At 43.0% G+C, this 14221-nt stretch overlaps 1 protein-coding gene across 4 annotated transcripts in view; it reads left to right on the forward strand.

Moving 5' to 3' along the window:
* LOC137366082 (cullin-9) overlaps positions 1 to 14221 on the forward strand; it is a 413970-nt gene that overhangs the window by 189858 nt on the left and 209891 nt on the right. For all 4 annotated transcript variants that reach the window (XM_068028163.1, XM_068028162.1, XM_068028164.1 and 1 more), the window contains exon 10: positions 11770 to 11993. In XM_068028163.1, coding sequence (XP_067884264.1) covers positions 11770 to 11993 — 224 coding nt within the window. The remainder of the gene's footprint in view (positions 1 to 11769; positions 11994 to 14221) is intronic.

Consider the following 14221-nt stretch of genomic DNA (forward strand, 5'->3'; position numbering starts at 1 on the left):
TGGGCTGTTTTTTCCGGGACATTGTCAATATTTAGCAAACCATCCCACCATAGGCTGAATACATTTGTGTGAGGGCCCTGCCCGCCAGGTGAAAATCCCCCACTGTAAAGGAGTCGGTGATAAAGGAGTCAGTGATCTGTAGGCAGAAGGTGTGGTTATTATCACACTCCAATCCTCTGTATAAGAATCTTGTCCTGTCTGTCAAAGCACCATTGTGTAGGGGAGGTTTGCACTGCCTGAAAGGCTTTCTTGAGAGGGCTGATCAATACTACTGTGACAGAATCATTACTGATGGGTTTTATTACAAGAGCAGATGATGTAAGGCTGCGACACAGTATGACATTCTCATGTCATCAAAACCATTTAAACCTGGAGCTATATGCCCCCGGGATCCTAGTTGATAAACTCATCCCTCACCACTCCCAGGGATATGAATTTGTATTCCCCTGAATAAGCTCTATTGGCATGTTCTTGAGGTATAATCATCAGAAATTTGATTGTACTCCCCACACCTCCCCTTATAGGCTGGATGACTACCAGCTCCTGTCTTTCCTTGTGCAAATATCGTTTAACAGCCTGATGTATATGTCGGGGGGCTGTACCAAATCTTATATCTTCAATATCTGAAACATTATCGACCAAGTCCCGAACCACATGTCACAGGCTCTTCCCTTTGAGTTTTCAAACAAATGGAGGCAGAATAGACCAACCCTGCCATGATGTTCAGTCTGGTGTTAGATACCCTCGTGGTACTCCCTTCTTTGGGTAGTTTCGCATACAGTCCTGGATGCAGGCTAGTGCTTCTGTTGATAATTACAGTGGGCGATTCCCTTGTTGCCACGGTTACCAGGAGGGTGATCACTGTTGCTGCTACTCAGCAGACTGCCATTGCTCTGTGGTTTACCTGAAACAAAATAATTAAGAGATCTGCTGCTGGCCCTCCTGTTGGCAGAAACAGAATGTGAGTCATGTAGTTTGACTTGAGACCATTGGGAGTGGTGTCATCCTGTATGACATTCCTGGAAAACAAAATACCAATCCCATCACTTTTAAGATTTTTCCTTTTCAATCTGTTCAGGATATACCTGCACCAGACCTCTGAGCTGACACACAGTGATGTTGTTTTTATATTTAGTCCAATATTTACTGTTGGCTCAGCAGAAACCACCGAGACAGTGTGTGTGGTTTTATTGTTTTCCTAGAATCTCTTTAAGTTTCAGGTTAGAATGCCAACTCAAATTCAACGTACAAAATTCTAACAGGACTGGACAGACTAGATGCAGGAAGGATGTTCCCGATGGCGGGGGAGTCCAGGCCCAGGGGTCACAGACTAAGGATAAGGGGTAACCCATTTAGGACTGAGATGAGGAGGGATTTCTTCACCCAGATAGTGGTGAACCTGTGGAATTCTCTACCACAGAAAGCAGTTGAGGCAAAATCATTAAATATATTCAAGAAAGAGTTAGATATAGTTCTTGGGGCTAAAGCGATCAAGGGGAGAAAGCGGGAACAGGGTACTGAGTTTGGATGATCAGCCATGATCGTATTGAATGGCAGAGCAGGCTCGAAGGGCTGAATAGCCTACTCCTGTTCCTATTTTTCTATGTTTCTAAATTCCTGAAGCTGTTAGCAATCCTGTTGCAATAAATTTTGAAAGTTGTATGGTTAGCTTAAACTGCTAGCGGAAAGGGTTAACTTTCTGCTGGTCAAGAAGATCGCCCCCCTCAAATCTAAATCAGGGGACACAGTCACTGACCAACGCAAGCAAATGGACCGCTGGGTTGAGCACTACCTAGAACTGTACTCCAGGGAGAATGTTGTCACTGAGACTGCCTTCAATGCAGCCCAGCCTCTACCAGCCAACAAAATCGGAACTCAGTGATGCCATTGATTCTCTAGCCAGCGGAAAAGCCCCTGGGAAGGACAGCATTACCCCTGAAATAATCAAGAGTGCCAAGCCTGCTATACTCTCAGCACTACATGAACTGCTTTGCCTGTGCTGGGACATGGGAGCAGTACCCCAGGACATGCGCGATGCCAATATCATCACCCTCTATAAAAACAAAGGTGACCGCGGTGACTGCAACAACTACCGTGGAATCTCCCTGCTCAGCATAGTGGGGAAAGTCTTTGCTCAAGTCGCTTTAAACAGGCTCCAGAAGCTGGCCGAGCGTGTCTACCCTGAGGCACAGTGTGGCTTTCGTGCAGAGAGATCGACCATTGACATGCTGTTCTCCCTTCGTCAGACACAGGAGAAATGCTGCGAACAACAGATGCCCCTCTACATTGCTTTCATTGATCTCACCAAAGCCTTTGACCTAGTCAGCAGACGTGGTCTCTTCAGATTACTAGAAAAGATCGGATGTCCACCAAAGCTACTAAGTATCATCACCTCATTCCATGACCATATGAAGGGCACAATTCAACATGGTGGCTCCTCATCAGACCCCTTTCCTATACTGAGTGGTGTGAAACAGGGCTGTGTTCTCGCACCTACACTGTTTGGGATTTTCTTCTCCCTGCTGCTCTCACATGCGTTCAAGTCCTCAGAAGAAGGAATTTTCCTCCACACAAGATCAGGGGGCAGGTTGTTCAACCTTGCCCGTCTAAGAGCGAAGACCAAAATACGGAAAGTCCTCATCAGGCAACTCCTCTTTGCTGACTATGCTACTTTAACATCTCACACTGAAGAGTGTCTGCAGAGACTCATCGACAGGTTTGCGGCTGCCTGCAACGAATTTGGCCTAACCATCAGCCTCAAGAAAACGAACATCATGGGACAGGACGTCATAAATGCTCCATCCATCAATATCGGCGACCATGCTCTGGAAGTGGTTCAAGAGTTCACCTACCTAGGCTCAACTATCACCAGTAACCTGTCTCTCGATGCAGAAATCAACAAGCGCATGGGAAAGGCTTCCGCTGCTATGTCCAGACTGGCCAAGAGAGTGTGGGAAAATGGTGCACTGACACGGAACACAAAAGTCCCAGTGTATCAGGCCTGTGTCCTCAGTACCTTGCTCTATGGCAGCGAGGTCTGGACAACGTATGTCAGCCAAGAGCGACGTCTCAATTCATTCCATCTTCGCTGCCTCCGGAGAATACTTGGCATCAGGTGGCAGGACCGTATCTCCAACACAGAAGTCCTCGAGGCGGCCAACATCCCCAGCTTATACACACTACTGAGTCAGCGGTGCTTGAGATGGCTTGGCCATGTGAGCCGTATGGAAGATGGCAGGATCCCCAAAGACACATTGTACAGCGAGCTCGCCACTGGTATCAGACCCACTGGCCGTCCATGTCTCCGCTTTAAAGACGTCTGCAAATGCGACATGAAGTCCTGTGACATTGATCACAAGTCGTGGGAGTCAGTTGCCAGCGATTGCCAGAGCTGGCGGGCAGCCATAAAGGCGGGGCTAAAGTGTGGTGAGTCGAAGAGACTTGGCAGTTGGCAGGGAAAAAGACAGAAGCGCAAGGGGAGAGCCAACTGTGTAACAGCCCCGACAAACAAATTTTTCTGCAGCACCTGTGGAAGAGTCTGTCACTCTAGAATTGGCCTTTATAGCCACTCCAGACACTGTTCCACAAACCACTGACCACCTCCAGGCGCTTACCCATTGTCTCTCGAGACAAGGAGGCCAAAGAAGGAAGGGGATGGGGTGAACGTTCTCAGATGAACTAGTGATGATGTCACCACCCCTTTACCTACGAAGACAAAACAAACCACTTTTCAGACAAATATGAAATTTCCCAATTAGCAGTCTCCGACATGAAAAATTACCTTGTTCTCGCATGCATAAATTCATATCTGATTAACATTCCCATACAGTTGGGTTGTGATTCTTGGCCAGAAGTGTAAATTTGAATCTTATAACTTAAATATTTAGTTTGTTTCCACCTTCCTTTTGATCCAACTTGTATTCCTCATTGTGAAATTCTTTTTTTTTAAATGTGCTGGTGCCCCTTTTGCGCAACAACCCTTTAGAGAAGAAAGCATATTAAAACTTACACACGTACATTATCCACACAAGTTCTACAACACTCATTCAACTTAACAACTTAAGATGAAAGAAAGAAAACAAAGGAAATAAAGTGATCTTGGTCCTTCATTTAAATCTGCCAAACTTCAAACAGCAGCCTCCCACAGGTGTGGGGAAGGAAAAGGTGGTCTTTGAGTTTTTCACCCGCAGGAACAAGCGAATTGACAGTGCTGAGTATCCTTACCTATCGTTCCCCCTTAAAGGAATCTTTCTCTCTCTTTCCCCTTACCAAAACAAAGTGTGTACTTTAACAGCTTCTCATCCATTTTATACAGCTATCAAAACTTTAAAACATCATGCAGGACCAGGTCACTGACAGTTAATAAGCCATTAGTTCAGTGACACAGACAGACGAGGAAATAACACTACACTAATATGATACAAACAGAAACTTATGCACACGCAAGTTTTCTTCCTTTTTAAAAATCTTTTCTGACAGCATTTTAATTTACTGTGGTGCTTCCAACTTAATTCCTCCTAACCCTTCTCTGACTCGTATCTATGTTGAAGACAGTTCTCTAAAGTGATAAAACAATCCCAAACTATTTACTGCTGACCACCTTAGATCATTTACCTTTTCTCATGACTGCTGCACACCACACGCCATGTCTCCTGGCCTTATGTGCCCATGACACAGAGCTACAATTCCCTTTTCCTTTTATCCTTTGTCTATTAGTTTGTCCTTTATCTTAGATGACATTTTAGTTCCTTAAAAGTAACTTGCTAAACTACACTGGACTTTTTGCATCTGTTATCCCAAATTCAAACAACAGTGTTGCTGGGGTGACAGGTTTTGTTAATGTTCCATTGATTTCTTCCCAAAAGCAACATTTCTCTATATTCATAGAAACCACCTAGAATGCTTTTTTAAAAACTTTGTCTAAATTTGATTTTCCCCTTAAACTTCAAAACATCTCTATCAGGAAGACAGCATTTTAGATTAAACTCTAATTGTTTCTAAATTAATTTTAAAATCTTTTCAATAGCTCCTTTATTCATCCTTATCAGTCATATTTCTTGAAATTGCAAAAAAATTAATAGTAATTTTAACTTTGATCCAATTAAAGCAAAGTGTTTAAAAACTTCAACTTGGATTTCTGCCAGGCATTTCCAAGCCTTCAAGGCTGAAGCTTATCTCTTACAAAATTGTGCATTGCCTTTTCACAGTTTCAAAACCGACTACACCGCAAGTCTTAATTTAAAATTTAATTCAGTTTTGAATCCCATTTCTGGGTGCACAATCTGAAATTAAAATGAGCACACTCAGCAATCACATTCACACTTCCTTAATTCCATATAACTTAGAAATATTGATTCCTGTAATGGGTTATGAATTCAAAGTACCAAAAATCTGCATTAAATTCCCAGTCCAAGGAACATACAGGTTCAACTAGTTCATACCCAAAACACGACTCAATGTTTCCACAGAAATATACATTGCAAGAATAGAACAAGAAACAGACTCATACTTTCAACGTTAAACCCAGACCACAAAGAGTTGATGACTGTCAGCTCCACATCACACAACAACACAGAGAAGTGGAAGCTTCCAACATTCATGCAGACTCAAACAAAGACACCGTAACTTATTTTTATTCACTTTTAAATTTCACTAAAGCATGTTTAAATTGTCCCTCTTACCTCAACCCAATACCTATCACTTTCCCACCCGGCTCTCGTCCTTCTAACACGTGTAAGCTGTTTCTTTTCCTGAGTTAGCCCAGCTAATTCAGACTTTCCAGACTGACACATGGAAAGATAGCACTTGCATTATATAATTATTCCCTTTTGTCTGTTCTTTCCACCATTCTTTATACTTATCCAGGGTCCTTGAGGGATCCCAACCTTCCTGATCATTTATCTAAAGCTGTTCTTGTTTTTGACTGCCAAAGATTTGGTGAGTGACCCTTCGAGTCCCCACTTTGGATCCTTATTTTCCATGGCTGATGTTTTAGTCTGACTGTTATTACTATTTGTGTGGGTAGAGACCTCTCGCTACCCTAAGATCATTCCTACATGGGAAACTGACCTCTCGTTTCCTCTCCGATCGTTCTTAGTTCACCTGGTTAACCCCGAGAATGATATTACCTCCTCGTTTATCCAAGGAACTGCGATCCTAGCACTGCGATGTCTTTAGTTACTTCACCTGTGGGCCCATTCTTTGGTTCAGATCCTCAAATTGGCCCGCCAGCTTCCCATCCTGAACGCCGACCTCCCTATCTAATGGGTGGTAAAGTAAATGCACTCACCCACTCTGAGGCCAATATTCGACTGGGCACCGCGACTGAGCCCTGAGAATCCTGCTCGCTACGCCAAATTGTTGTGGGAAAAATAACTGGTCTCGAGTCCAAGGGATTAAAGTAAACAAACTTTATTCAAACACTGGTGCAAAGGAGAAGTGTCTGGTGAAACATCCAGAGGCTTCTCAATGAAACAGATTCTGTCGTACAAATTTATAGAATTTCTTTTGGGCCTCCTTATCTCGAGAGACAATGGATACGCGCCTGGAGGTGGTCAGTGGTTTGTGAAGCAGCGCCTGGAGTGGCTATAAAGGCCAATTCTGGAGTGACAGGCTCTTCCACAGGTGCTGCAGAGAAATTTGTTTGTCGGGGCTGTTGCACAGTTGGCTCTCCCCTTGCGCCTCTGTCTTTTTTCCTGCCAACTACTAAGTCTCTTCGACTCGCCACAATTTAGCCCTGTCTTTATGGCTGCCCGCCAGCTCTGGCGAATGCTGGCAACTGACTCCCACGACTTGTGATCAATGTCACACGATTTCATGTCGCGTTTGCAGACGTCTTTATAACGGAGACATGGACGGCCGGTGGGTCTGATACCAGTGGCGAGCTCGCTGTACAATGTGTCTTTGGGGATCCTGCCATCTTCCATGCGGCTCACATGGCCAAGCCATCTCAAGCGCCGCTGACTCAGTAGTGTGTATAAGCTGGGGATGTTGGCCGCTTCAAGGACTTCTGTGTTGGAGATATAGTCCTGCCACCTGATGCCAAGTATTCTCCGAAGGCAGCGAAGATGGAATGAATTGAGACGTCGCTCTTGGCTGGCATACGTTGTCCAGGCCTCGCTGCCGTAGAGCAAGGTACTGAGGACACAGGCCTGATACACTCGGACTTTTGTGTTCCGTGTCAGTGCGCCATTTTCCCACACTCTCTTGGCCAGTCTGAACATAGCAGTGGAAGCTAGAATAGAATAGAATACAATAACCATTATTCATTTGTCCACACTATTCTCTGACACGTTGCAAAGCTGCAGCTTGATCAATAAACTGAAGTGTATTGTCTCACTAATCATCCCCCCTGTTGTCTCTTCCCCCCCCACCCCCCCCCAGTCGCAGTCTTACTGCAAGGACAATATGTTTACACAGATGAACAGCTTCCCATAACCATTGCCATGCATCCCATCATGCCCTAGTTCCCCACAACTAGAGTGCTTCCATCTTCCTTCCAAGACTGTTAACGTATCCTAATACTAAATAATTTACCAATGTTACCCTCCAGGTTCCACTTCAGAAACTTGATCTGATTGAACTTCAAGTGGTAACCCATATCTCGTAAAGAATTGGGTTAATTTTTCTACTATTCTAGCAGTAATTGTCCTCAAAGGATTGGCCTCTGGAAATCAAGTAGCCATATCCATGATAGTAAGTATGTATTGATGCCCCGCTTTTGTTTTCGGCAGGGGTCCTACACAGTCTACTAATACTCTGCTAAATGGTTCCTCAATCACTGGTATGGGAACTAGTAGTGCTGGTTTTATGGTAGGTTGTGGTTTTCCCACCATTTGACAGGTATGGCATGTCCTACAAAATTGTCTCACATCCTTTATAAGACCTGGCCAGTTAATAATGTTGGCTTATGCATGATTTGGTCTTCCCAATTCCCCTACGTCCTGCAAAAGGAATGTCATGTGCTAACCTTAATCCGTGGCGATATTTAGGTGGTACCACTATCTGTTCAGCAACTGTCCAGTCTTTGTCTGCAAGTCTATGAGGCGGCCTCCATTTCCTCCTCAAAACCCCATTTGCCATAAAATAGACTTCTGGAACTCCTTTCGCCTCCGCTTCTGTCTGAGCCATCTGTGCCATTCGGTATATCTCTGGATCAGCTTGCTGCAATGATAGACGATCTGTTAGACATCTCAGTTGGATTATCTAAATCCCCAAATAAGGTTTCAGATACTTGGCTATCTGTTTGTGGTGCCAACTTTACCTCCGGCAATGGATCCTGTTTAGTCATTGCTCGGGTGTCTACATGTGCAGGAAATATTCCCAGAACTTGTTCCTGTTATTGCTCCATTTCCTTAATTTCACTTGGTTACTCTGTAACTATAGGAGAAACTGATACTTTTGATCCGGGCAAATCATTTCCTAGGAGTAGATCAATTCCCTTTAATGGCTAACTGTGGACAGCTCCTAGTTACTATCCCAGATATTAAATCACACTCTAGGCGTACTTTATAGAAAGGTATGGGTATATACTCCCCGCCAGTTCCATTAACTAAAGTTTTAGCGTTCAAGGCGCTCTCTGGTGGAAAGTTATATCTTTCCCAGCAAGAGTGTTTGGGTTGCTCCTGTATCCCTGAGTATAATAGGTTTTCCTCCTCACTTACCAGGTATGGAGTTACTCTCCCCTTTGACAAAAAGTCATTATAACTTTGGGTTATTTTATTCTTACCTCTACACTCCTTTTATTTTTAGTATCTGGTTTTACAACTGTCGTTAAAGCTATAGCCTGGTCTGCTATACTCTCAGTCAGAGTCTTTTCCTCTGCACTAGCTTTGCATACCCCAACAAGTCCTATGGGTTTACCTCGCAATTTCCAGCTTTCTGAAAGAACATGACCTGTTTTGTTGCGATGATAACACTTTGGCTTGCGAACTTCACTTCTACCCTCAGCACCTTCCTTTCTGATCTGAGGAGGTGATCCTGGGGCATTCCCAGCTGTTCCTCCTTGTCCCTGGCTACTTGCGTTCCTTTCACTCGCCCACTTTCTATCCTTCTTGGGTTTATGGGGGTGGCAGACAAAAGGTTTTGGCTTATTCACAAGCTGAAAATCATCAATCTCCGCTGCTTGCCTAGCTTTCAAAACTTCCAGGTTATCTATATGAGTTCTCACTACTGAAGGAATGGAGTTTTTAAACTCTTCTAAGAGAATCAACTCTCGAAGGTTCTCATATGTGGTTTCCATCTTTAATGCCCATATCCAACGGTCAAAATTCATTTGCTTCACCCTCTCAAATTCTACAAATGTCTGCCCAGCCAATCTCCGTAAGTTCCGAAACTTCTGTCTGTAAGCTTCAGGGACTAACTCATACGCAGCGAGAATAGCCTTTTTTGCCATCTCATAATCTGCAGAAGCCTCTTCAGGAAGCATGGCATAAACTTCAAGAGCTTTGCCGACTAACCTGCTTTGTATAAGCAGTGTCTTCGGCCATTTCATCTGTTTGGCTATTTTTTAAAAAGACGTGAAAAATGCCTCTACATCCCTTTCCTCGAACTTAGGAAGAGCTTGAATAAATTTAAAAAGCTTTTCGCAGGGCCCTGAGTTAAATTCAGATTCTTCCTGACCTGAATTTTCCCTGGATTCAAGACGACCCCTTTGTCTTAGTTCCATCTGTTTTAGCCTAAATTCCCTCTCTTGTTTTTCACTTTCTCTCTGAAGTTCAAGTTTTCTTATTTCTAACTGAATTCTAGCCAATTCTACTACATTACTCTGTGACTTAAAACCTCCTTGTTCCTTGTATTCCCCTCCTTCTAATTCCATATGTTGGGCTATTATGTCAATTATCTCTGCTTTTTTGACACTTAATTTCAATTCTAACCCCAATTTCGCCACCAATTCTTTTAATTTATTCTTAGTTAAAGTTATCAAGTCACTGAGGGAAACATTCTGCCTTCCCAAAAACTCTGCTGCAACCGCTAATGCCATTACTATGGTATAGACTGTACCTTATTATACAAGAGACCTGGTTCCTTTTATTTCTTCGTAATTGGCGTTAGATTTAGATCCCACCGAGTTTCCAATTGATATGATCCCAGAAGCGAGAGCAATTAATATGATGCCAGACGCAAGACCCCAATTTGTATGCTATCCCAGAGACGAGCAATTAATATGATTCCAAATGCGAGCTCTGCAAATTAGTCTGATTCTGATCCCAGACGTGAGCCGACTAATTAAATATGATTCAATCCCGGACGAGCCCCCAATCAAAATATATGATTCTGATTGTGGTGGGAGCAATACACTATCAATTCAGTCCCTTCGCTCCACAGGTCGCAGCATATTTCTTTAAGCTTTCCAAATCGGAAAAAAGCAGCCAAATTAAACAATCTAGTAACCCCTCAATGAAGCGAACCAAACCAGGTATCTTTAGGTATCAACAAATTAACTATTTAAAAAAAACTAAAATCTTAAACGCTACTAAGATGAACCAATATCTAAAAACCTTCTGAAGAAAGTTCTGAAGAAGGGTCACTGACTTGAAAGGTTAACTCTGCTTCTATCTCCACAGATGCTGCCAGACTTGCTGAGTATTTCCAGCATTTCTTGTTTTTATTATCTAAAGACCTTATCACTTCTTATTTAAAAATCTATCTCCCGCATTCGCATACATGTACTTGGTTTTAAATTAGCTGACTGAAAAAATAAAAAGAAGTCTTTGAAAATTACGTTCCTGACGAATGGTCTTTCAATACAACACAGTCAAAGCTCACTTGCAGTCTTCCAAGGTCCGATGAAAACAGAAGATCCTCCCAAAGAGAGGGGTTCAACAGTTCAGCTGTTGTAGTATTAAACTCTTTTTTCCGAGCGATGAACACAGCAGATATCGATAATTTGTTGCGGTAGAAAAAGCTTTTTCTTATTTTTATGGAATTAATTTGGCTTGAAACTTTGTAGAATTTTGAGAGAGAAATAACACAGCTCTTTTCCCTTTAGTTTAAATTGTCTCCGAGTGCTGTCTGCTTAAAACCAGTTTTTTGCCAGCTAATTCTCAAAATCAAAACGGCAACATTGAATCTTGTCCTCTCATAACAGGCTGCTCCTCTCTGGATGCTGGTTATCTGGCATCTTGCTCACATTGCTTCTTCTAGTGTAAGAGACTCGGGTAAATATCTGCAGGCCAACAAGGAAGGACCAACAAGTGAACCCGTTCCTATCCTTGCCCAGTATCTGCACCTGTGCTTTCTGGTGGGAGTTACTGGATAATAATGAAGAGCAGGAATGCTAACAGTTTTTTTTTCATCTTTTACTTTGCCCTATGTCAGTAATGCTATGTCCAATTCTAGTAACCTAATTGAGATCATCTATTCAGCACAGACCAGCAATTGAATCAGGACCTTTGGTCTGTGTGCCTTGGCTCCAACCTAGGCAGTGAAATTAACAACTGGTGGATTGGGTGAACCATGAATATTTGAAACATTTATTGAATGAAGCGACTAGATTTGCAATTGCATCTTTTAAGAAGTCATGAAACTGTCTTTTGAACAGAAAATGTTTTGCCCTATTTGTCTGCTTAGCTCTCACAACTTTGGCTGCTAAGCCATTGTTCCTTAAAAAAAAAATTGTCCATTGTTGGATTGAATACTGAATTGTGTTGAAGTAAATCATTAGTAGATGCTAACACAATATTGCAGTAATATAGAATGATGTGGATATCTGTCCCTTAACCAGATGGTATTTTACCTTTTAATTGTCTCCTCCTTCTTCCCCTCTAGGTGCTCCTGTGCAGTTCAGGATGGCTTGTTAATTGTCATTATGTTGGTGTCCAATCACAAAAGCCTTGCGGAGTTGTTGGTATCTTGTGACATTTGCCCAATCCTGTATAGCTGTATTGGAAATGGGAGCAACTCTACAGGCAGCCATCAGCAGATGCTAGCTATCATGGCCCTCAGTAACATCTCTCTGAATCACAAACTCTCCACTGGAATTGAGAACAAAGGTAAAGCATGATGGTGCTTTAAAATACCGTTAAAATCCTGAATAACTACTTCAGTGTAGTGTTTGCTCAGCCTCGCTACCTAAACAACTTAATCCTGGTATATTATTTCAACAAGCCATTTCTATTCCTCTGTCCAGTGTGCCACATTGTATTATTATAGATGGAATATTGTGTAATGAGACAGTGTTAACTAGTAATATAGTAATGGATTCTTTGTGGAAGAGTGATCATAATAGAATTTCATGTTAAGATTGTGTGTATTATGGTTAAGTTTGAAGTTAGGGTCTGAAATTTGAACAAAGCCAATTATTGAGGTATGAAGGGTGAGTGGCTGAGATAGTTTGGGAAATTAGAATAAAAGATATATTGGTAGATAAGCAATGACAAGCATTTAAAAAAACAATTCATAATTTTCAATGAATATAGCATTACATTGACACAAGCAGCTTACAATGTTGTGTGGCTGTTGGAGGCCGATCATTTTAACCTAATGATATTGCTGCTGGAGTTCTTCAGATCAGTGCCCTAGGCCCAACCATCTTCAGTTACTTCATCATTGGCCTTCTGTCAATTATAAGGTCAGAAGTGTGGATGTTCACTGATTGCATGGTGCTTAGTTTCATTCACAACTCCTCAGATAATGAAGCAGTTTGTGCTCACATGTAGCAAGACCTGGACAGCATTAAGGCTTGGGCTGATGTGGCAAGTATCTTTGGCAGTGGCCCTTTCCACAAGGATCTAACAACCTACCCTTGACATTCAACAACATTACAATCGCTGAACCCTCCAACAACTTCTTGCGGTTAGATTGACCAGAAACTTAACTGGACCAGACACATACATACTGTAGCTTCAGGAGCAGGTCAGAGGCTAGGTATTCTGCAGTGAGTGACTCATCTAACTCCCCAAAGCCTTTCTATCATCTGTAAGGCACAAGTCAAGTCAAGAGTCTGATGGCATATTCGACACTTGGCTGGATGGGTGCAGCTCCAACAACACTGAAGAAGCTCGATACCATCCAGGACAAGGTAGCCTGTTTGATTGCACCCCATACAAAGCTAAACATTCGCTGACTCCACCTCCATCTCTGTCTGCAGTGTGTGCCATCAATGAGAGGCATTGCAGCAACTCGTCAAGACTTCTTCAACAGCACCTCCTGAACCCGTAATCTCTGCTACCTAGAAGGGCAAGGACAGCAGGCACATGGGAACACCACCACCTGCAAGTTCCCCTCCATGTCATAGACTATCCTGACATGGAAATTTTATACCATTCCTTCATTGTAGCTGTATCAAAGTTCAGGAACTCACACACTTATAAGTATTGTGGAAATCCTTTCACCATATGGACTGCAGTGATTCAAGCCACCATGAGTGGCTCAGTTGTGGAGGGAGGAGAAAAGACAGAAGAGCAATAGTGGTAGGGGATTCTATAGTTAGGGGAACAGCCCGGCGTTTCTGTGGTCGCAGACGTGATTCCAAGATGGTATGTTGCTCCTCTGGTGCAAGGGTCATGTATATCACAGAGTGGCGACAGAGCATTCTGGAGGGCGAGGGTACACAGCCAGAGGGCATGGTCCACATTGGTACTAATGATATAGGTAGAAAAAGCGATGATGTCCTGCGGGCTGAGTTTAGGGAGTTTGAAAAGAGATTAGCAAGCAGGACTTCAAAGGTAGTAATCTCCGGATTACTTGCAAGGCCACATGCTAGCAAGTATACCAATAGGAGAATACACCAGATGAATGTGTGGATGGACAGAATGGTGCAGGAGGGAGGGCTTCAGATTTCTGGAACATTGGGAGCGGTTCTGGGGAAGGTGGGACCTGTACAAGCAGGACAGTGTACACATGAACAGGACTGGGACAAATATCCTTGCAGGAAGGTTTGCTGGTGCTGTTGGGGATGGTTTAAACTAGATTAGCAGGGGGATGGGAACCTGAGGGCAGTTTTAGACATGACAAATTCAGGGCAGGGAACGGAAGGCAGAAATCTAGCAAGTGACTCAAAGACAGAAGAAGGAAAAGATAAAAAGTGTTTAGCACAGGAATTTGGCTGTGTTAAAAGATATTTAAATGTAAGGAGTATAGCAAATAAAGCTGATGAGCTGAGGGCACAGACAGACACATGGCAACATGATATCATTGCTATAACGGAAACTTGGCTTAAGGAGGGGCAAGAATGGCAGCTGAACATCCCTGGATATAACGTTTTCAGGCGAGATAGAGA

The sequence above is a fragment of the Heterodontus francisci genome, chromosome 3 (assembly GCF_036365525.1).
Source record: "Heterodontus francisci isolate sHetFra1 chromosome 3, sHetFra1.hap1, whole genome shotgun sequence".
NCBI classification, from domain to species: Eukaryota; Metazoa; Chordata; class Chondrichthyes; order Heterodontiformes; family Heterodontidae; genus Heterodontus; species Heterodontus francisci.